This window comes from Apiospora marii (assembly GCF_038362585.1).
Source record: "Apiospora marii strain CBS 49790 chromosome Unknown utg000005l_segment0_segment0, whole genome shotgun sequence".
NCBI lineage: Eukaryota > Fungi > Ascomycota > Sordariomycetes > Amphisphaeriales > Apiosporaceae > Apiospora > Apiospora marii.
This window is the reverse complement of record NW_027117377.1, coordinates 2,449,323-2,469,208: the sequence shown is the minus strand read 5'-3', so window position 1 is coordinate 2,469,208 and position 19,886 is coordinate 2,449,323. Positions and strand designations below refer to the sequence as shown.

General features: G+C 53.9%; 7 protein-coding genes across 7 annotated transcripts; 3 read left to right on the top strand and 4 right to left on the bottom strand.

The window, feature by feature from the left end:
* Positions 1-618: 618 nt before the first annotated feature.
* PG985_008686 (uncharacterized protein) lies at positions 619-1,094 on the bottom strand (the record flags this gene model as incomplete). Its single annotated transcript, XM_066828454.1, has 2 exons — positions 619-974; positions 1,043-1,094. 2 exons carry the CDS (start codon positions 1,092-1,094, stop codon positions 619-621), a joined length of 408 nt encoding a protein of 135 aa, XP_066683366.1.
* Positions 1,095-1,916: 822 nt separating this feature from the next.
* Positions 1,917-3,099, top strand: PG985_008685 (uncharacterized protein; the record flags this gene model as incomplete). Its single annotated transcript, XM_066828453.1, has 2 exons — positions 1,917-2,470; positions 2,526-3,099. The coding sequence occupies 2 exons, from the start codon at positions 1,917-1,919 to the stop codon at positions 3,097-3,099; spliced, it is 1,128 nt and encodes a 375-aa protein (XP_066683365.1).
* A 472-nt stretch (positions 3,100-3,571) lies between these two features.
* On the bottom strand, positions 3,572-5,593 carry PG985_008684 (protein serine/threonine phosphatase 2C; the record flags this gene model as incomplete). Its single annotated transcript, XM_066828452.1, has 2 exons — positions 3,572-5,457; positions 5,542-5,593. 2 exons carry the CDS (start codon positions 5,591-5,593, stop codon positions 3,572-3,574), a joined length of 1,938 nt encoding a protein of 645 aa, XP_066683364.1.
* A 1,949-nt stretch (positions 5,594-7,542) lies between these two features.
* On the top strand, positions 7,543-9,225 carry PG985_008683 (uncharacterized protein; the record flags this gene model as incomplete). The annotated part of the gene is made up of 6 exons (XM_066828451.1): positions 7,543-7,803; positions 7,876-7,881; positions 7,935-7,968; positions 8,021-8,254; positions 8,311-8,458; positions 8,523-9,225. 6 exons carry the CDS (start codon positions 7,543-7,545, stop codon positions 9,223-9,225), a joined length of 1,386 nt encoding a protein of 461 aa, XP_066683363.1.
* A 429-nt stretch (positions 9,226-9,654) lies between these two features.
* Positions 9,655-11,561, top strand: PG985_008682 (Sodium/hydrogen exchanger; the record flags this gene model as incomplete). Its single annotated transcript, XM_066828450.1, has 2 exons — positions 9,655-10,704; positions 10,794-11,561. The coding sequence occupies 2 exons, from the start codon at positions 9,655-9,657 to the stop codon at positions 11,559-11,561; spliced, it is 1,818 nt and encodes a 605-aa protein (XP_066683362.1).
* Positions 11,562-12,615: 1,054 nt separating this feature from the next.
* Positions 12,616-14,992, bottom strand: PG985_008681 (meiotic recombination; the record flags this gene model as incomplete). Its single annotated transcript, XM_066828449.1, has 4 exons — positions 12,616-13,568; positions 13,622-14,738; positions 14,788-14,915; positions 14,971-14,992. 4 exons carry the CDS (start codon positions 14,990-14,992, stop codon positions 12,616-12,618), a joined length of 2,220 nt encoding a protein of 739 aa, XP_066683361.1.
* A 902-nt stretch (positions 14,993-15,894) lies between these two features.
* Positions 15,895-18,939, bottom strand: PG985_008680 (T-complex protein 11-like protein 1; the record flags this gene model as incomplete). Its single annotated transcript, XM_066828448.1, has 1 exon — positions 15,895-18,939. The coding sequence occupies one exon, from the start codon at positions 18,937-18,939 to the stop codon at positions 15,895-15,897; it is 3,045 nt and encodes a 1,014-aa protein (XP_066683360.1).
* Positions 18,940-19,886: the final 947 nt, after the last annotated feature.

The following is a 19,886-nucleotide window of genomic DNA, read 5'->3' as shown; positions in this document are numbered from 1 at the left end:
GAAGGTGTGAGCATATAGTGAAGCTGCCTGTATAGATATAGATGGGCCTGGACGACTGAGGCCAGCCGAGGCGCAAAACCAGAGCTGGTTGTATCAACATGTGGCGTCATGGCGCAAGGCAACTGCTTGGGGACGATACACTTACGGGACAGCATTAAACAGAATTCGGCATGGAGACGACTCAAGTGCTGAAATGTCTCCCCGGCGTTACGGATTTGCTTTTACAGGGGAGGATTGTTGCTCAGGCTACAGACATGGAACTCTCCGATTTCCTTTACCGAGATATTTAGAAGAGCTATGCTTCATCTGTGTAATAAATTTTATGACCAAAATACTTCGTTTGGGATGATATGTGAGAAATTGTTTTCTGCTCTGCGCATCACTTCTGTATGCGAATCCACATTGAAATATGTATATGTTTCGAGTGGCCCGATCCTATCTTGTGAAATTACTCGACCTAGTGTCATTACATCGGTCTTTAACTGGCTTGATGCCCCAGAACTACAAGAGACAGTCGTCCCTCTTGGCCCCCTAAGCTTCCACCTCTGATAGTAATCTCGCGGCTTCCCTCGGTAGATATATTGACACAAGTGCCCAGGCACAAACCCTTTTCTCCTCTCAACTCCACCTGGGGTTGTTCTTCCTGTCCTCCTCCTCGGCTCGGCGGTCCGCCGTCGCGTACACCCAGCCGCAACCGGCGAGGTTGGCGAGCCCGAGGACGACGGCGGTGCCGCGGACGGCGCCGCGGACGCCGAAGCGCTTGAAGAAGGAGGCCGGGCTCCGGCGCAGCGCCAGCAGGGCGTAGGTGCCGCTCGCCGCCGCCGTGAGGCCCGCGCTGTCCTTCTTGAAGCCCTGCAGGTTGATGTAGCTCGAGAAGAGCAGGACGGGGACGAAGAGCATGGGGGCCTTTTGCAGGGGGCGGAAGTGCAGGGCCGTGATGAGAGTGGCCAGGCCCGTGGGGGCCATGGAGTGGGCTGGGGGAAGGGTTCGTGGTCAGTGGGTTGAGTTCTACTGTGAAGGGGAAGGGCAGGAGGTGACTTACTGCCCCAGGCGGAGAGGGTGGATAGGGCGGTCTTGGAGGGTTCGGTGGCCATGGTGAATTATGGTTGTGAGCTGGACACTGGTATCAAATATGAAGATTGAAGATAGGTTGTCCAAGGGCCTTGTGTCACGAGACCAATGGCGAGTTGAAAGACAGGAGGGTAAATGTACGGTGTCTTGTGAAGCGCCCCGTTGCTATAGCCTGCCGTTTCGTCTGTTCGAGTGTTTATTTTGCCCAAAATATTGTTGGGTTGATTATCGAGTTATCATCGTCCAATTCGCTAACAAGACTTGCTGCACAGGTCTCAGTGAAGCGACGCTGGATAAAATCATCGTCATAGCAAGCTTCAAAGGTTAGGAGGTACGTACCGAATCTGCAGCTACCTTAGTTGCCCCCCATGTTCTCCAGCACTCGCCACAAGCCACACACGACCACCTAGCATGGCCTGAGTCGCCCGCAGGAAAAGCCACTTTGCACTTATCAATCGAATGACAGGAACTGTCCCCGTGGTGTTGTGCAAGCAAAGCAAGGGTAGTGCGTCTCTGACCAGATATCGACTCCATCCAATATTCTCTGTACTTCCGAGCCTTGCCAAAAATCCACCACCGCCAATTGGAGATCATCCTATTCTTTCTATTTCTACTAACCGAAAGCCATCTGCCATTCACTCGGAACATCGATTGCATCAGCCTCCCAAAGCGAAGCTGGGTTGTTTTAACAACGGCAAGAGAACCAGCCGTCCACTCACTATATACGACGCAAGCAGCAGCAGCCCGCTATAAAACCGCATTTGGCTATCCATCATCAGGACCACGCCATATAGACACAACACCACACACTGCGATCGCACACGAAACCAATATAAACCGCGGCAATGCCCAGCGCAACCGCATCAGGCGCCGACGCGGGCGGCGCGAACGGCTCGGCCAAGCACCGGGAGCACAACCAGGGCAACCAGGAGCGCAAGTACACGGTGGAACAAAAAGCGGCGGTGCTGCGGATCCGGAGGTGTCAACCGACGGCATTTTACGACATCCTGGGCATCGAGACGGTCAAGACGACATGCAGCGAAGCCGACATCAAGAAGGCCTACCGCAAGCAGTCGCTCCTGACCCATCCGGACAAGAACGGCCATGAGCACGCCGACGAGGCCTTTAAGATGGTCAGCCGCGCCTTTGGCGTGCTGGGCGACAAGGAGAAGCGCGAAAAGTTCGACCGCTACGGCACCGACCCCGACTCACGCTTCGAGAGCGCCCGTGCCCAAGCGGGTAATCCATTTAGTGGCTTTGGTGGGAGGGCGGCAAGCGGGGGCCCCGGCCCGGGTTTCGGCGGCGGTAATATGTGGGAGGAGGAGATGAGCCCAGAAGAAATGTTCCAGCGCTTCTTTGGCGGCGGGTTCGGCGGCGGGTTCGGGGGCCCCCTTTGGAGGTGAGTTTTACACTGGCAGCTGGGGATATGCAACTGCAACACTATAATTGCAGAGGACTGACAAAGATACGTCTGCAACAGGCTTCGACACGGGACCGCAATTTGTTTTCAACCTCGGCGGGAACAGAGGTTTCCGTGTACATCAAATGGGCGGCGGCCAGCCTCGCCGGCGGCCACGCGAAGCGGCACCCGGCCCGCAGCGGGAGACGACGGGCTGGGACACGCTGGTGTCGCTGCTGCCCATCATATTCCTGTTCCTGTTCCCGCTGCTGACGTCCATCTTCTCGGGCGACGAGGCACGGTCGAACATACCGGCCATGAAGTTCGAGACGGGCGAGCCGCCCCTGACACACCACCGCCGGACGCCCAAGTACCACGTGGACTACTACATCAACCCGGCCGAGGTGGCCGGGTGGAACGACCACCAGTTCAAGCAGCTCGACCGGCAGGCCGAGGTTCAGTTCACCAACGAGTTGCGCTACAAGTGCGACGCCGAGCTGCGAACGCGAAAGGACCTCCACGACCAGGCCCAGGGCTGGTTCTCCCCGGACCCGGACAAGATGCGCGTCGCCAAGGCGTTCGAGACGCACAGCTGTAAGAGGCTGCAGAAGATGGGCATCTCGAGGTGATCTCCCTGGGATGGTATATCGATCAATCCCCTCGATGGCGAAAGCGCTGGCCCCTGTAAATGGTTGCCGTACTGTACGAACCAGGGACTGTTCGGTGTCATTGGCGTAATGCTATCCTACAAGAGATGGTTAATTAGACGAGAATTTTCATTCCACTGGAGATAAAGCCGGGCCATTGGGGGGATTCGTTCTAATGATTTGATGCGATGCCTTGTGTTGAGTGTACTGTATATTACATGTACGGCAAACTATATGCCCTTTCTTGGCCAGTATAAGAATGACAAAGCGATGAAATTCAATCAACCAGCATACAAAACTCAAGGTGTTCTCAGTGTTGGGTTATACATATCCATTTTATTCAAGTCTAATGGCGACTTATAAGGCATGCTCATTGCCAATACAGAAAGCTACCAAACCCGTATCATATTGCCCGTATGCAACTACTTGGCATCGCTACTACAGCAAGGAGCATTTATCTGCGGCCCCTTCTAGGGTCGAGAGCCTCGTTGCGCCGATAGTCCCTGATTTCCTTAGTACCCAAACTGCCGAGCCCGCCTTCGCTCCGTCTCTCCCAGCCACCAAGGCGGACGACGAGACAAGTTGAATTGTCTCCGTTGCTCGTGACCTCGTTGGCGTAGTTCACCACGTCGGTGGCGCCCTCCTCGGGCGTCTTGGCCTCCTTGACGATGTCCACAATTTCCTGGTCGCTGAGGGTGCCCGAGATGCCGTCCGACATGAGCACGATGAAGCTGTATTGTGCCTGGCCTATCTCGGTCCTGGTGATCTCGGGTTCGGCCGACACGCCCAGGCGCTTGGAGCCCATGTCGCCAAAGGCGCGCGAGTTGGCCAGCCCCTGGATGCGCTCCTCACCAAAGGAGTCGGTGATGAAAGAGGCCGTGTAACGGCGAAGTCGTTGGGCCTCGCTTGGCGAGCTGGGGTGGTGGTCACTAGTCAGGGGCTTCGCCAGGCCTGTGGATGTCTCACAAAGCAAGATGCGCGTGTCTCCTACATGGGCAACAATCAATGTGCTAGTAGCCGCTGGATGCCAGAACGGCGCAGGTGTTGGGGTGGAAATCAGAGCAATAGAAGCAGTAGAGCCTCCCTTGAATCGTTTCCCGCCTCCGATCCCGTGGCCTGAAGGGGGCGCGTGATGAGGCGCTCCTAGGATCTCGTCATTGTTAACGGCGGCATCCGAAACATACGGGTCATCAGGATCCGGTTTACGAGCTTGGGCCCTGATGAAGTCCAGATCGGCCCGGAGGAAGGCATACGTCAGGACAGCTTCTATCGTGACAGGCGGTTCAGGGGTATCTGGCTCTCGTCGCAACCCAAAATGGGGCGGGTTAAAGCGTCGAAAGTATCCTCCGATCGCGTCTTTATACTCTTTCACAAGGGATTTCTGTAATCTGAGTGCTTTCGACTCGTTACCCTCGGCAGGTTCCGGCTTGGAACCAGCCATGGCGTCGGCGTTGTCGACTTCCTTGATAGCGCCATGCTCGTCTGCCTTGGGTATCTCAGCCTTATCCTTGACTTCTTCAGATCCCTTCAAATCCACGCTGCCCAATTGCTTGGCCCCGCCGGCATCTTTGTCTCTCATCATAGGAGTAGGAACTAGTTGCGGCTCTCTGGTTTTCCTGTTGCCTTTGAGGCTACTTTTGAGCTCAAACTCGCCTGCTGCCTCCTCAATGTAGCCATGCAGCTCTTCCCGTAGGAATTCACTGCACTGGTTGCCGCCATGGCCGTCGAAGACAGCAAAGTAGAAGATCTGGGGGTCACCAAATGTACTGTCTGCCGGAGTTGCCTCTCCGCTTTTGTTCATGGCACTTCGAACCAAGCTGATCGGTGTACGCTTCGCGAATGATGGCATGTCTATGGTCCCAGCCTGGTTTGTGTCTTCGTTGTGTGGCCGCTGACCGCGGGACTCGGCGACTCCGAAGTGATGCTTAGCACTGCGTAACGGTATCCGTACTACGGTGAGGTCGCGGTTTGCTGAAACGTTGGGCGGCGCAGCCGCAGGGGCAGGCGACGACCCTGGGGTGGGCACATAGCGCGTCGCGGCGGATCGAGGTAGCCTGTGGTGCGGACCGGATATACGCGAATCTGGATGTAGAGACGAAGAGGGAAGATGTGTTACGAAGTAGTTGTGGAAGCCGCGTCGAACAGCTTGCGCCTGTGCAGCCGAGGCAGAGTCTTGAGGCGGCTCTTCGGGAGCCCCAGACTCAGCAGCAGAAGTGTCATTAAGCCTTCGCGTGACCGACAGGCAACGCGACGGAGTACGACGCAAGGATTTTGCGGGTTGCGATGTGTGCAGCGCCGGCGCTCTGCGTGTTTGAGCTTCGACATAGTTGGCGATAAAGCCTGGTACAAACAGCTGATCAGCACACGAGGCCCTGGTGGCTCATGTAAAGCAGGCCTGGTCAGGCCATGGCATGGAAAACTTACCATAGGAGTCTTTTAAAGACCATCGTTTCGAGGACCGTGGGCGAAAGGACATTGTAGTTGTAGGGCACCACGTGGGTTAAGAGTTTCTGGTGAAACACTATCGCGACTATAGCAGAGCGTAATCGGTGCGTATCCTTTCCATCCAGGATGCGACACGGCCGATGGTGGTGGGTGGGGTGCGATGCGGTACTTCAAGGCCAGGGTCGAATGCAATGTTCAACTTTGCGGTAATGGAGGTAACCGAAGTCAGACGGCTAGCCGAGGCCAAGTTGTTGCTGGATCTTGATCAGCGATTCTGTGTGGCCGGAAGGTCCAAAATTGAAGCCAGACTCGGAGGGAGTCGAGCGAGGGGTTCGGTGGGATTGTCAATGTCTCTGTTTGGGGGTCCGTTGAGGGTTTAGTTGAGAATTGAGGCGTTACCCTACAAAATAGTACAGTAATGTTGGGAGAGGAGAGGTGGTTTCCAAGCGTTGCTGATTTGCACTAGGTACATGTAGGTGGTAGGTTACACGGGGACGACTCCCTCCGGTTCATATACCTACAAGTAAGCTCTAAGCTGGCAGCTGGCTTTGTGACCTCCTGCGTACGGAGGGAGAAATATATCCACTGGGCCCACAACCAAAAGCTCGAAACTTGGGGTCAGAACAGCCCATGATCATGACGCCGGAGGAGCAAGTGACATCAACCGGGATAGACTCGTGCATATTCTTGAAAGGCACCTCCACCGGCCATTACATAATTGCAGTCTCAGGCATTGACTTCAGTGTCGCATTGGTAACAAGAGCCAGAAGCTTGGAACCCGCCTTGGTTGCCCCAAGGTGTCATTGACTGGGAAGACTTTCAAGACTACATACTTAACCTAACCAGATCTGAGAAAAGCTACTGATACATGCTGCCGCTGCGTGCATGAGACCTAATGCCAATGTAGGAATCAAGTGCATGCACAATTACACATTGGGACAGACGCTGAAACTGTCACAACTACAGTAGACAGATTTTGCGATTCATATGAACAAAGTCCATCTACATGCATGTAGGTATATCAACGATTGGTGGCTCTCGTAGTAGAAACGGTTCAATGGTCTGGCTGATGGTGTTCAAGGGTATTAATGAAAGCCCCCCCAGCCAACTCCATCCTTGCCGTTGCAACCGATGACGCGGGGTTTCGGGGTTTCGAGCAGCAGAGGGACAGTACGGACAGCACTTACCTAATCCACCAGGCCGATTTCTTCCTTGGTGCTTGCTAGCCACGTACGAGGAGCCAGCGTGGTTAATCGGTTGAATTTGGCTAGATAGAATTGCATGAGTCTATTCGGTGGTGGTCGTCGTAGTTGTAGCCCAAAGAGGCCCGTACTCCAATCTAGATTGCCTTGTTAGACTGGACCTGGGCAAGTGTAACTTAAGCTGACTGGTCACTTCCGTTCTGTGCGGCTTACAGAGAGCGAGTGGTAAGTTACGTGGTAGCACAACCCAACGACGCCTGCCTTCTATTCCCAGCACCCGGCTGTTTCGCCCAAACACCGATCGATCTAAGACGAGTCAAAAATATTCGACACAGAGCCAGAGCTACCTAGCTCACCCACATCTTTTGATCGATCTTCACCCTTTTCCCCAAGTTCTGGCCCAGGATACCTGCTTGAGCAAGCACACGTGCACGCCCAAACGCCCTATCCTCCACCAAAGCAGCCCAACCCCGGTGTCGTCGTTGATAACTCGGTAAACCTCACTTGGCACTTAGCTAGCAAGCACGGCTCCACTTTGCCGACCCTGAATCTGAATATCTTTGCACACCCCCCCGTCACGCAGACGCTTATTCACCATACAACTATCGGTCATGTCCATCTCCAACGTGGGCTCGATTGTTCTACAGGTTGTCGTGTTCGTGACAACTCTGGTCAACTTCCAGTCCGCACTGGCACATGTGGAACCCGTCGCCCTCATCGGCCTCTACATCGTCTCCCGCCTGTTTGCTCGGGGGCCCGACGACTTTTGTGCATCAGGATGCCTCGACCGCTGAACTTAGACGTCGAGGCGGCTGTCAATGGCTACATAACGCCGCGCGAGGAGCACTTCGTGTCGGGAGCCTGCCCTCACGAGTCAGCTTTGCACGAGAGGCGCGTCTTGAACTCAAACCACGACCAAGCTCCCAACCCGGCAAGCCTGGCCAAGATGCTCTCCAATGCTCAGAAGGAGGGCGGCCACTCCGCCAAAGTTGGCTTACGAGACCGCATATGCTGCCATCAATGGAACTGGTTCACCATGGTAGGGCATCCCTCCCCTCGACAAATATCTTCGTTATTATGTCGAGTTCTATGTACGCTAACAGCTTGACAGACTATGGTAAGCTAGGAAACAAACTTGCCAATGCCTACCTCTTCTCATATTATCTATAGGCCACAGGGGGTGTGTCCAATGTTATCCATACCTGTGAGGAGACCCAGAAGCTTTGATAGCTGCTCTCTATCTAACTGAAGTATAGTGCCCTATGATGCAAAGTGGCTATACTATGTTGGTCTCATTTTCATGATGATTAACATATGTTTCTTTTTGGGCAACTGCGCACTCGCTGTCATGAGGTTCACTTTCTCCCCGGGTGCTTTTATACATTCCTTCACGGACCAGATGGAATGTCTCTTTATTCCAGCTGTGGTAAGCATCCCCATCCTCTCCTCTTGCGATCTAGAGCCTTTAGCTTACCGTGTTAGGTTGTTTCGTAAGTACAAGTATTACATACGAGTCGAGTGTCTCTCTAACATGTGTTGGCAAGAGCGGGCATCATTTTGATCAACATATGCGAGTATGGCATGCCATACACCGGCCCCTGGCTCCAGCGTGTCGTCGAAGTGCTCTTCTGGGTCTACATCACTGTGAGCGTCACAGCTAGCTGTGGCATGTATTTGATACTCTGGTCGACACAGTCAGTTTCTTCGGTCCACGAGCCTTACGAACCCGCCAGTCTCTAGCTGCTAACTTGCCCTTAGGATCTTCCCCATACACACGATGACTCCGGTATGGGTGTTTCCGGCCTACCCCCTACTTCTGGCCGCACCTTTTGCTACCAACCTCATCGCTAGCGTGACTCACCAAGATTCGGACACGGTCATTCATACGGTGGCAATTTCCTTGTGTGCTCTGACAGTCCAAGGGACCGGGTTTCTCATAAGTTTCATGGTGTGCGCAGCCTTCTTGTACCGTCTGATGACGCAAAAGCTGCCGCAAGACATGCAACGACCCGGCGTATTCATATCGATTGGACCAGCCGGGTTTACGTGTGCCGGCATCGTTGTTCTGGGGAGACAGGTGGACCTCATCTTGCCGCAGGACATGGACGGGCGCATGTATGCAGTCTATAGTCTGAAGTTCCTGTCGATCGTGATGGGACTCTGGCTCTGGGGTTTGAGCAAGTGGTTCTTCATTGTATCGGTCGGGTCACTTCACAAATACCTGCGCAAAGAGCACACCATGCCTTTCCAGATGACATGGTGGAGTTTTGTCTTTCCCAATACGGCCTTGGTCACAGCAACATCAGCGTTATCCAAAGCCTTCGACAACATGGGGCTGAAGATTTACAGCTGCGTCATGACAGCGATCCTGATTTTTGTGTGGTGTCTGGTTCTTTTTAGAATGATGAAGGCACTGTGGCATCACGAGGTGCTCTGGCCGAAAGAGCTAGAGAGCGATTGAAGAAGTTGGCAAATTACATTACAGATAGAGCCTAGGCCGGTATTCAGCGAAACCTATTGTAGTTTTCTTCTTACCGTTCCCCCCTGACTGCACTTCTCTTATTTACAACTCATGCTGGGATCTCATGTTGATATAGCCCAACTATGTTCTATACCGTGTTCATGACGCACGCGGGTGTGGGGGCCAAGCCACTAAACGCAACTTTATCCCAACCCTGGGAACCCATTCGCCCTTCTATATTCTATCAAAGACGAACGCGATGCAAATGCCGCAAGACTAGGCCAGACACGGTTTTGACTTGACCTTATCTGTCTCTCTCTCTTTGTGACTAAGTAATTGCTTACATTATCGATTGCTTCGAGAATCTATGGACGTTTAAAGAACTACTCTTACTACCAACTACATGTTTATGTTGAACGCAACGCGGGAATGATGACCGCGGCGTCGCTTGCGTACCATGAGCCAGGCCTCGAGGACATCCTCGTCCTCGCCGCCTTCCTCCTAGCCCTGAACCTCGTCAACGCCGTCCTGGACCGCACCCTCTACTGCGGCCTCGTCGGCCAGGTCTTCGTCGGCGTCGCGTGGGGCACGCCGGGCGCCGGGTGGCTGTCGGGCGCCGCCGAGCGCGCCGTCGTGCAGCTGGGCTACCTGGGACTCGTCCTCGTCGTCTTCGAGGGCGGCGCGGCGAGCTCGCTCCCGACCATGCGCGCGAATCTCGCGCTCGCGTCCGGCGTCGCGCTCACGGGCGTGGCGGCGCCCATGGGGCTCTCGTTCCTTTTGGGGTCGCTCGCGGGGGCTGGTCCGCTCCAGGCGTTCGCGGCGGGGGCGGCGTTGTGTTCGACTAGTCTCGGGACTACGTTTACGGTGCTGAGCACGAGCGGTCTGGCGTCGACGCAGTTGGGGAGTGTGCTTAGCACGGCGGCTATGATGGACGACGTCGTCGGGCTCGTCATGGTGCAGATCGTATCGGCTGGCCTCGGCAGCGGCGGCAGCGGCGGGACTGGTGATATCGCGCCCGCCATTGTGGTTAGGCCGGTTCTCGTTTCCGTCGCTTTCGCGGTCGTGGTCCCGCTGGCCTGCCGGTTCGTGCTGCGGCCCTTGATGGCGTACGTGTGGAGGAAGAAGAAGACCATGGCCGCGGTGAAGCACTCAGCAGAGCAGGAGCAGCAGTCCCCGGTACTTTCACGCCTGCTGCAGGCAGGGCAAAGCGCTTTCCTCGTGCAGACGGGAGTCCTGCTCGGGCTCGTGGCGGCGGCAGGCTACGCAGGCGCCTCGGTGCTGCTGGCTGCGTACCTGGCGGGCATCGTGGCGAGCTGGTGGCGCGACGAGCGCGCTGCTTTGCTTGCGAGTTCGTCGGATTTGGAGTCGCCCACAGGCTCGGCGGCCCCGGCGGCAGATTCTAGTAATAATGATAGCCGTGACATGTATTCTACGTATTACGGCGACTCGGTCGAGCGCATCCTCAAGCCCTTCTTCTTCGTACGTTTTAATATTATGTCGTCTTCTCTTCCCCATTCACCCTACGACAACCAGCCTCGTATCATGGACTTACAGCGAATACTTAACAGGCATCAATCGGCTTCTCCATCCCCATTATTCGCATGTTTAGCGGTCCGGTGGTGTGGCGCGGCATCATCTACGCGATACTGATGGCCTTGGGTAAGACCTTATGTGGTGCCTGGCTCATCCGGTTCCCCGTCTCCGCGCGCGGCCTGTTTGGGGGCATACGCTCGACGGCATCCCGTACCGCCCGCATCCTACTGCAAAGCATCAAGCCGGGAGCATTGGTCCATCAGACACAGCAGCAGCCAGGAGAGGGCGAAGAGTCACGCATTCAGGTGGGCCGAGAGCCATGCACTGAGCCGACTTTGTCTGGTGGCCAGGCAAACGAAGTAGCTAATCGGCATACCGCCGCAGTAGCAGCAGCGGCAACAACAGCTTCAAGACCACCAGCCTCGCAGACCCAGAAGTCTAGTAGCCAGCCGAGAAATCCTCTGTCGCTCTACCCTGCGGGCATTGTGTCCTGCGCCATGGTCGCGAGGGGCGAGATCGGCTTTCTCATCTCCTCGGTGGCCGAGACTAAGGGGATATTTCGGAGTTCGTCGAGTCCCATCACCTCGTCAACCCCGGGAGAGGAGCCATCCGAGATCTTTTTGATAGTCACATGGGCCATTGCCCTGTGCACGATCCTCGGGCCCCTCTGTGTCGGGCTTTTGGTGCGAAGGGTGAAGAGGCTGGAGAGCCGCGACCGCGACCGCGACCGCGACCGCGACCGCGCTCCAGGCCAGGTCGAAGGAGGCAGGAAGAATGTACTGGGTGTCTGGGGTGTCACTTGAGCGTAGCATAGCACTGCGTATATGGCAGTGTATGCAGACATCAATCATGCTATCCACTGTATTGTTCCTAATGCATATTATCTTTGCTTTGCGTTCACGAGTTCCGCGCAAAGTAGCATGCGTACGCTGCCATGTGTGGGTGCCAGTTTAGATTAGCAATGAGAAATGGATAGCCAGGTATCTGAATGTCTCCAAAAGACACCAATCCATTCAGATCCAGAGGATGTGCTATGGGTTGGGTAAAAAGCGCCGTGAAGGGCATAAAATATCTCCATATGTGAAGGACGCACGCACGTACGTAGGTACGTACGGCAGACAATCTGTAGGGTGCAGCTACCTTTCCCTCAATGCATTTATCAAGCTTGGCAAGCTTGCTACGAAAGCGACATTTATTATTGACATCGAAATGTTACGACCGGCGGTAAGAGGCAGAGATCCTCGAGAGCCAGAAGGCGTCCCTCTCATGCTTCCATAACGGCGTAGTTATATATGCTCTAGGGCACAAGATAGAGGATAGACTCGATTGACAGCAGAGGAAGCGCGAGGTTAATCACGATCCTTGCTCAAGCTCACCTACAATAAAGTGTGCTCAGGTACAATTTTGTTATAGGAAAGAAGAAAGAAAAATCCCAAAATTCTCGGCGCCAAAACTTGGTTTTGACAGGCCAGAACTGGGTCGGTTAAACGTCGGAGCGAGTGGTTGGGCCTGGGAAGCGGTGGGGTCCCCTCTCGGGATTGGCTCCTGTCCAATGGCGCAACGGTACAGCAACATACTTGCTCAAGATCAGAAGTATCATTGTAGACATCGTTTGGTTTCTTATTACTGGCATGAAGTTGTTCTCAATTCGGGGATCAGCTATGAAAATTACCTAACTCAGGTACTTATTTTGACGGAAGCCAGTGAAGTGCACGCTGCAAGCTAGAGCGACATGGCTACCCAATCTCTTCCACAGTTTCTACCTACTTTATGTATTTAGGCTTGGATAAGGGCAGTAATGAAGGCAAAGTGTTATCCATCTGGTCCCCAATGCTATAAGACATGCATCATATCATATTAACGTTTCCTTGTCGATTTCTTCGTCGGCATCGTCTCAAACGGGTCGTCGTCGTCGTCCGATATCTCATCGTCACTGATCTCTAGCGCGTTCGCCTGTGACCCCTTCTGCGACGAGAAGTTAAGCTGGGTTTGCCGCTTCGAAGTAGTGGCGGCTGCTGCTCGCGCCGGCCGAGACCGGGTCGGCTGAGACCGGGCTGGTTGCGATTTTGCGGCTGCTCCCCGTTTCGGTGGAGGCGCTGGCGGCTCGTCGTCGTCGTCGTCCATGATGACATCGTCGTCTTCATCATCGTCCTCGTCCACAAAAGGCCCTGTCTTGCGTCCCCGGCCCTTGGCAGGGGCCTTCTTCGCTGCTGCTTTGGAAGGCGCAGCCTTAGCCGCCGGCTTCTTGGCCGGCCGACCTTTCTTCTTGGGTGCTGTGTCTTCTACAACCTCGTCGTCTAAATCCATATCCAGGTCATCATCATCATCCTGGTTCCTTCCTTTGGCTCGACCTTGGGCCTTCGCTGTTTGCGGCTTGTCACCCTGATCATCTATGATCGTAATAACTCCCTCTTGGTCTTCCCAGTGACCTTCGAGGTCCGAGTCCCAACCGTCGGGCTTTGATTTAACAATTCTGCGTCTGGTCTTGAGTTCTCCGGCCTTGAACTGCTTTTCTTCTCGGGCTTTGATCTTCCTCATGATGTTGAGTATCTCCTCGTCATCATCATTATCGTCGTTGAGCGACATCATCTGCTTGACCTGGGTGGTAAGCTGGTCATCGACAAATTGTTCCATTACATGCTTATCGTCTTTGCTCACGAACTGCGTTACTGCGTCGTTGAACGGTGCTTGTGGCAAAATCTTGAGCGTTTGCTTCTCAAAGTACTCGGCGACGAGACGGTCGACTTCAATGGCGTTTAGACCCAGTTCGGCTAGGGTCTCTTCCGATATCTCCTCGATCTTCTCCTTGCCTAGGTAGGGTCAGTATAAAAGTACCATCGTAGTAGGTCCGAATGCAACATACGCTGGATGGTCTTCTTTTTGTAGAAATAAACGACATCGTGGGTGTTGGCAACCTTTCCCGCAAAGCGGTTTGAGAAACGCTGTGGGTTCTCACAGTCGAATTGGCCGCCTTCTGGCGGTGTATACTCGACCTTGAGGCGTATCAATGGCAACGGCGCCTCGTCACGTTCTTCGTCCTCGCCCTCTTCCTGGTCCTCGTTCCGGTCTTGTATCGAAGCCCAATCATCGTTCGCCTCTGCGATCATCTCTTCGACGACTTCCATCAGTTTTCGTGTGATTTCCGACCGATTGTCCTTTCTTTTGGCTAAGGCTTTGAATCTGTCATCTTTGGCGAGTACGATTTCTCTAGTCACAAATGGTCGAACAGACTTGATACGGTGTTTCTCCACCTTGAACTCCTTCCCTGTCACGTTCAGAATGGCAACGTGTTTGGCCACCGCCTCGCCAGGCACAAGAGACGTTGCTACCGAGGATCCAGGCTGCATAACGTGGAAGCCCGTCTCGGGGTTGAGTGTGGGGTCAATAAGACATTCGTGTTCATGACCCCATACCACCAAGTCTAGCCACTCGGGAAGTGCGTTCTCGGGCAGGTAGCTGGTAGCCGTGTGGGCATGATGGTTCTGGTGTACCGCCAACAAGTTGAACCAATCGCTCGTCTGCACGTTGGGACGAAACCATTTGACGTGATGGTCTCGGAAGGTTCTGTACATGCGCTCGTCTCTCACGTTGCTCAGCCCGTACAAGGCAAGCTTGGTCGAGCCTTTCTGCAGGAGAACCGGCTTCACCGATATGTTGTCCACTTCGGGGACGCGCCCAAAGTAGTTCACGAGACCAGACACCTGGAGAAGGTCCAACGAGCAGTAGTTGCCATCTCCCGAAGGGTCATCGTGGTTGCCGTGGATAGAGAACACGGGAATGGATATGTTAATATCCGGGTCTTCATAGTTAACATGACTGAAAGCGCCGTGGAATACATCGACCGCATCACTTAAAAACTGTAGCTGGACGGGCTTCATGCCCAGGCAGTTCTTCCGTAGCGATCTCATGACCTGAAACATGGCGGGCCTTGAAGGCTTATTCTCATGGAAAAGGTCACCGGCGAGCAGCACCATATCAACCTGGTTGTCAATCAGCAAATAGCTCATACGGCTTAGCGGAACAACCGACGTCTTGTTTGCGGGCAAGCTGAAGAATCTCATCGAAAGACTTCCAGCTGTCGTCCTTCCGTATGGGATCTCGCTCGCCATAACCGACATGATTGTCAGTAGCGACTAGGATGCGGATCGTGTCCGCCTCTGTGATATATTTAGCAAAAGTCATAGTTGACAGGTTCCCATAGCCAGCTAGTACCTGTAAGCTCGGACGCAGCCATCTTGGCCCGTGGTACTGAATGAAGTTTAGAGAATGGTGGGGTTTGACATCAATGAACTCATTCAACTGGGTGGTCGGTGTAGCGAGGGTTATGACGACCCCTCAGGTTAAGTATTGCCCAGAGTAAGGATCTTGGCCCATTCCCTCAGTCCAATCAGTGAGATCGGAGCCTTCTCTAATGGATGGCTTTGGTCGGTTGAATATGTCAATAGTTGACAAAGAGACGGGCTGCTAGTCATCGCGTTTGTCGGTGCCTCCACTGCCGGGTCAAGCGCGTACCCACGTGACCACTTAAGCAGCCCTGTAGGAATACATGCTAACCTACATTACTGCGAACAGCAAAATGGACGGTGAGACAAGAGGCAATCGTGACCGCATTGCTTTTGGTTGTGATTACTCGGTCGAATCAATACTCTTGTGCTTCACGAGATTCGTATTGATAATTTTGTGTTGCACTTTGCTATTACCTGAAAACGGCATTACAAGGCCACGTTCAACCGGCCGGGTTCGAGCACACGACAGCGAAAAGTCAAAGCGATATATCGTATTTGATACCATACAAAACCCCAGTGGTCATCGCTTCATATAATAGCAAATTTCCGATAAGCCCCAAAGTCCATGTCGTTAATCTCATGCATAATCGCTTTCCCAGCAGAAAAGGAAGAAAGAAGAAAATGGAAGGAAAGCAGCCATCCAGCAAAGAGGTAATTTCCCTGAAAGCCACCCTAAACGCCGATGCCCCTTGCCCAATTCCATGCCACCTTATGTACCAGAAGTCCCAAATATGCACAATACATCCCGCAAAGCGTATACGCGGCTACAGCGACGAGCCGCAGAACCGAAAGCAAACCATCCGTACCATATCAAAACCACTGCCATGCTTCTACGTTCATACAAAGTTGTTCAGGCCGAAGTCGCGGCTTCCTTGTCGGCCTGATTAGCAACCGTCTCCCACCAGAGGCCATGTGCCTCTCGATCCACTGCGCCGGCTCTGGCAGTCTCTTCCACCATCTCCCTAACCCTTTCTACGAATTCTGGCAGACCAAGTCCCGCCAGTTTTTCGCCAGCAGCGCTCGTGGCCTTAACCTTCTCGCTCGCAGATCCCGCCTGCAACCTCGACAATATATGCCCCTTCACACGAGTGAGCAGCAATCGCAGCACGGGCTCTCTTGGCTCCGAGTTGAGACGCTTCGCTTCGGCACTCGCAACAAGGAGTTTTGTCACAAGAGCACGAATATGGCCCTTGGTAGCTTGCGGCATAGAACGACCCGCTTCGAGAGCTGCCATGATTCCATCGATAGCCGCAGCTTGCTCCAAGGGCTTCTTGCTGTCATCTATAGCCTCAAGCACTGTAAAGATCCGCCCAGCTTCTGTTCTCCATGGGGTACGCACATCGCGCTTCAGCATGTTCTTGCATTGTAACAGAATCGCTCCTGCAGTCACAATCTGCAAGGTCTGCCGTCCCAGTCTCGCGCGTCGCTTGATATCCAAACCGAGCGGCTCTGGGATAGTTGCAGGGTCTGGTGAGGGTTGTGTAAACTCGTCCAGCAGCATCTGCCAATAGATCTTGTCTGGCGTGGGTCGCAGCTTTGGATGGTTGACCCCCTCTGGGTCGCGACGCATAGCCTCGGTGTGTACTTTACGGCGGGCGGATCGCCAAGAGGCCTCTGCTTGCGCCAGTGTGAATGTGCCTTTGTCCAGTTCTTCCGCGAATCGCTTGGTTTCGTATGAAGAGGCATGCTCAAGCAAGCTCGGTGCCGCTACCTGCATCATGTAGTTTGCATAATCATACAGCATTGCGTCGATGAAGGATATGAGCGCTTCGAGACGGTCAACAACGTGACCTTCTGCGAGCTTCTTCTCGGCCAATTCCTTTACTTCTTCGTCGCGGACGGGGGCGCACAGTTTAGGTAGCAATGCGCCCATGGATGAGAAGAACTTCTCGTAGGAGAAGCTGCCTGCTAAGAACTGCCGTTGCGCCACCTCGGTGTCTAGGATCTCGCCAATGAATGTGTACATTGGGGAACCATCCTTGACTAGATGTTGTAGGCGGTCTTTGATGTAATGCGCCATGACGACGAGATAGTGGAACTCCTTTTCCTCGTTCCTTGTGCCGGACTTCAGATCCTGGAAGAGAGGGTCCATTCGTAGCTTATGCTGCTCTTGAAAATGTTCATATTCTATCCGATACTCTCGATTCATTGCAAGCTCATGAACGATGACGCGGTTGTCGGGTAGGATGGGAGGGTATATCATATGAGGGATCTCCAATTTCAGTTCCTTGCTTTGCGGCTTGCTCTGCGGCGTGGAAGGGGGTGTGAGCCTGTTTAGGCTTCTTAGGACTTCCTCCTCGGCTGCTGTGTGATCATCTGCAGCGGAACCATCGCGGCCGAGGGAATCCCCAGTCGCTCGTGGCTTCGTGTCTCCAGTTGGTTTGTTGGCCGCGCGAGCTCTTCTGGCTTCGTTGATGGCGTCGACGATCAACTTCTTACCCTGCTGAGCACCTGCAAGGCGCTTGATCCGGACCATCAACATGACTTGATGGTCCTTGACGCTCTGACGATATGACTCGGTTACATGTTCTTCTGTCCCATCCTGGACAGTCTGCAAGATTGCGTCGAGCTCGACAAACTGTAAGATCATGACTTCGATGAGGGCATTCGAGTCGCGAGCTTTCCATGCAATGAATGCATTGTGAAATGTGGCATAGGCCTCTGGCAGGGCTCCTTCGAGCGCTGGAGGCGGCGTATAGTTGTTGAGATATGTAAGCCTGGACAGGATAGTCTCGAAGGAGATCAGAAGGTCTCGAGCCTTGCCGACGAGGTCCTGCAACTGAGGATTAGCCAGATCGTCACGAGGAATGGGTTGACCTTGTGAGGATCCAACCTGCTCCTGGTCCCCTTTGTTATCTTTATTACTCAGCACCTGGGTGGGGTGGCCTAGAATCAAGAATGCACCCAGGAAAGTTCGGACAGCGGCCATCTCGTTGACGGAGCCTGCTTCGCCCTCTTTCAAGCCACACAAACGAAGTACTAGCGCCGTAGTCATGAGAACGTTTTCTTCGGCAAGCAGATCAACGACTTGCTCAAACGAAGTGTCTCTCACGCCGTCGATTGTTAGACCAAGTTCCGAGAACTTTTGTACAGCTTGCCTTCTGAGTAGGCCTCTCCACCACCACTGAATCTTAGATGCAGCATCCTCGCCCGTCATTGCAGAAGGCTCCGGCTCCGGCTCCTCCTGCCCTGGCACATCGGGTAGATCATCGACATCGGGCTTCTTGGTGGTCATGCTATGACCCCTTGATCGCTTCGAAGTATGTTTGCTACGCAGCTCCTCCCGCCTCTTCTCTGCTTCAGCATGGCGCTCTTCCATTTGCAGCTTCATTTTACGGAGTTCCTTCTCCCTCTTCTCCTTCATGGACTCGGCGACAGCTTTGGCTCTTTTGACCTCTTCTGCGCATGCGGCCACAATCTCAGCAAGCTTGCTCTCTCTGGCTTGGGCAGCAGCTAATGCGCGCTCTTCGGAGTTGGATATCTTTTGTTGGCCGGCTTTGGCCATCGCGGCTCTAAGTCGTACTTTCTCGGCATGAGCGGCCCTGTCGGCCAGACGCGCTTTGCGGTCCTCTAATATGGAGGCGCGGCGCAACTGTTGAGCAACATACTTGCTCTGTGGACCATCACGACGGCTGAAGCCATGGGACGAGCGTGAATGTGCAGAGGAAATGGAGTTCCTACGGGACGAGGCGGCGGAGTCCTTGCGGCGGTTTTGGGTCGGACGGTAGAAACGTGCGGCAATCCGTGGGGGTGGGGTATACTGTCTTTCCTGATCCTCCTCTTCCAGAGGGGGAGACAGTTCCATGTCCGAGTCTAGGGCAGCAGGCAACGGGTCGCCATTTGACTCCTCGATATTCCGAGACGGATCGGTTAGATCTGGCGAGACGCGATGCATGATGGCGTTGGCTGTGTATGCTGGAGGAGGTCGCTGATGTGCTGATGTTCTCGGTGGAGGAACATAGACGGTGAGATTCCCGAAGTAACGCTGGTAAAGATGATGGAGGGTGTGTCAAGACTAAGAAGTATCATACAACGACGGAGCGCAGACGGCGCCCCTGTTGCTCGTCAGGTGGGCGGGCGACTTGATACAAACACTGTATCGTCAAACAGCTCAGGACAAATCGGTCGGAACACGGGCCTCAAACAGAAGCAAGTGAGGCACTGAGCACGCAACCGGCGGCAAGCCACTTGCGAAGCGCAGCGCAAGATAGAAACAGATGGGGAAACGAACGTCAGGTATTTGATTAGGCTCTAGCCTATGGGGAGAACGAATGAAGGTTTGTCGCGACTTTTGCAATAACGACGACAATAACCACGTCCCGCAAAGTGTCTACTTATTGCAATAATAAAAAGGGTATCATGAGAAGTCAAGTGAAGAAAAAGGAAGGATGACGACAAATCTTACCAGACTTTGGGCGACAAGACCTGCCCCGATACCATGCATGTATTGATGAACGAACCTCGCAAATTCAGAAGGCGTTGGGTTCAATTGGGTCTTTTTGGAGATTGGGGTAATGTACTGTACATGTAGCATTGTGGAAGGGGGGAGGCACGAGGGAGGCTGGCTCGCGGAGCCGCTGGGCGTGTTTAGTTGGGTTAGGTGGGCTCTTCTGGCTGCAAGCGTTAATAGCGCCTAACTAGAAAGAGCGGTTTTCTACCTGCATTACCCGTTTGCAGGTGCAACGCATGCAAAAAGCTCGAGTGCATCTGCGCACCTGCGCCTCTGCTGCGCTAATGTCGAGGCAAAAATTTAGGTAGATAGGGCGTTCAAGTCTTCCAGCTGGGGGGACAGCTGAAACAATCTGCGCGAAACATTTCAAAACATGCTTCAACTCAATGCGT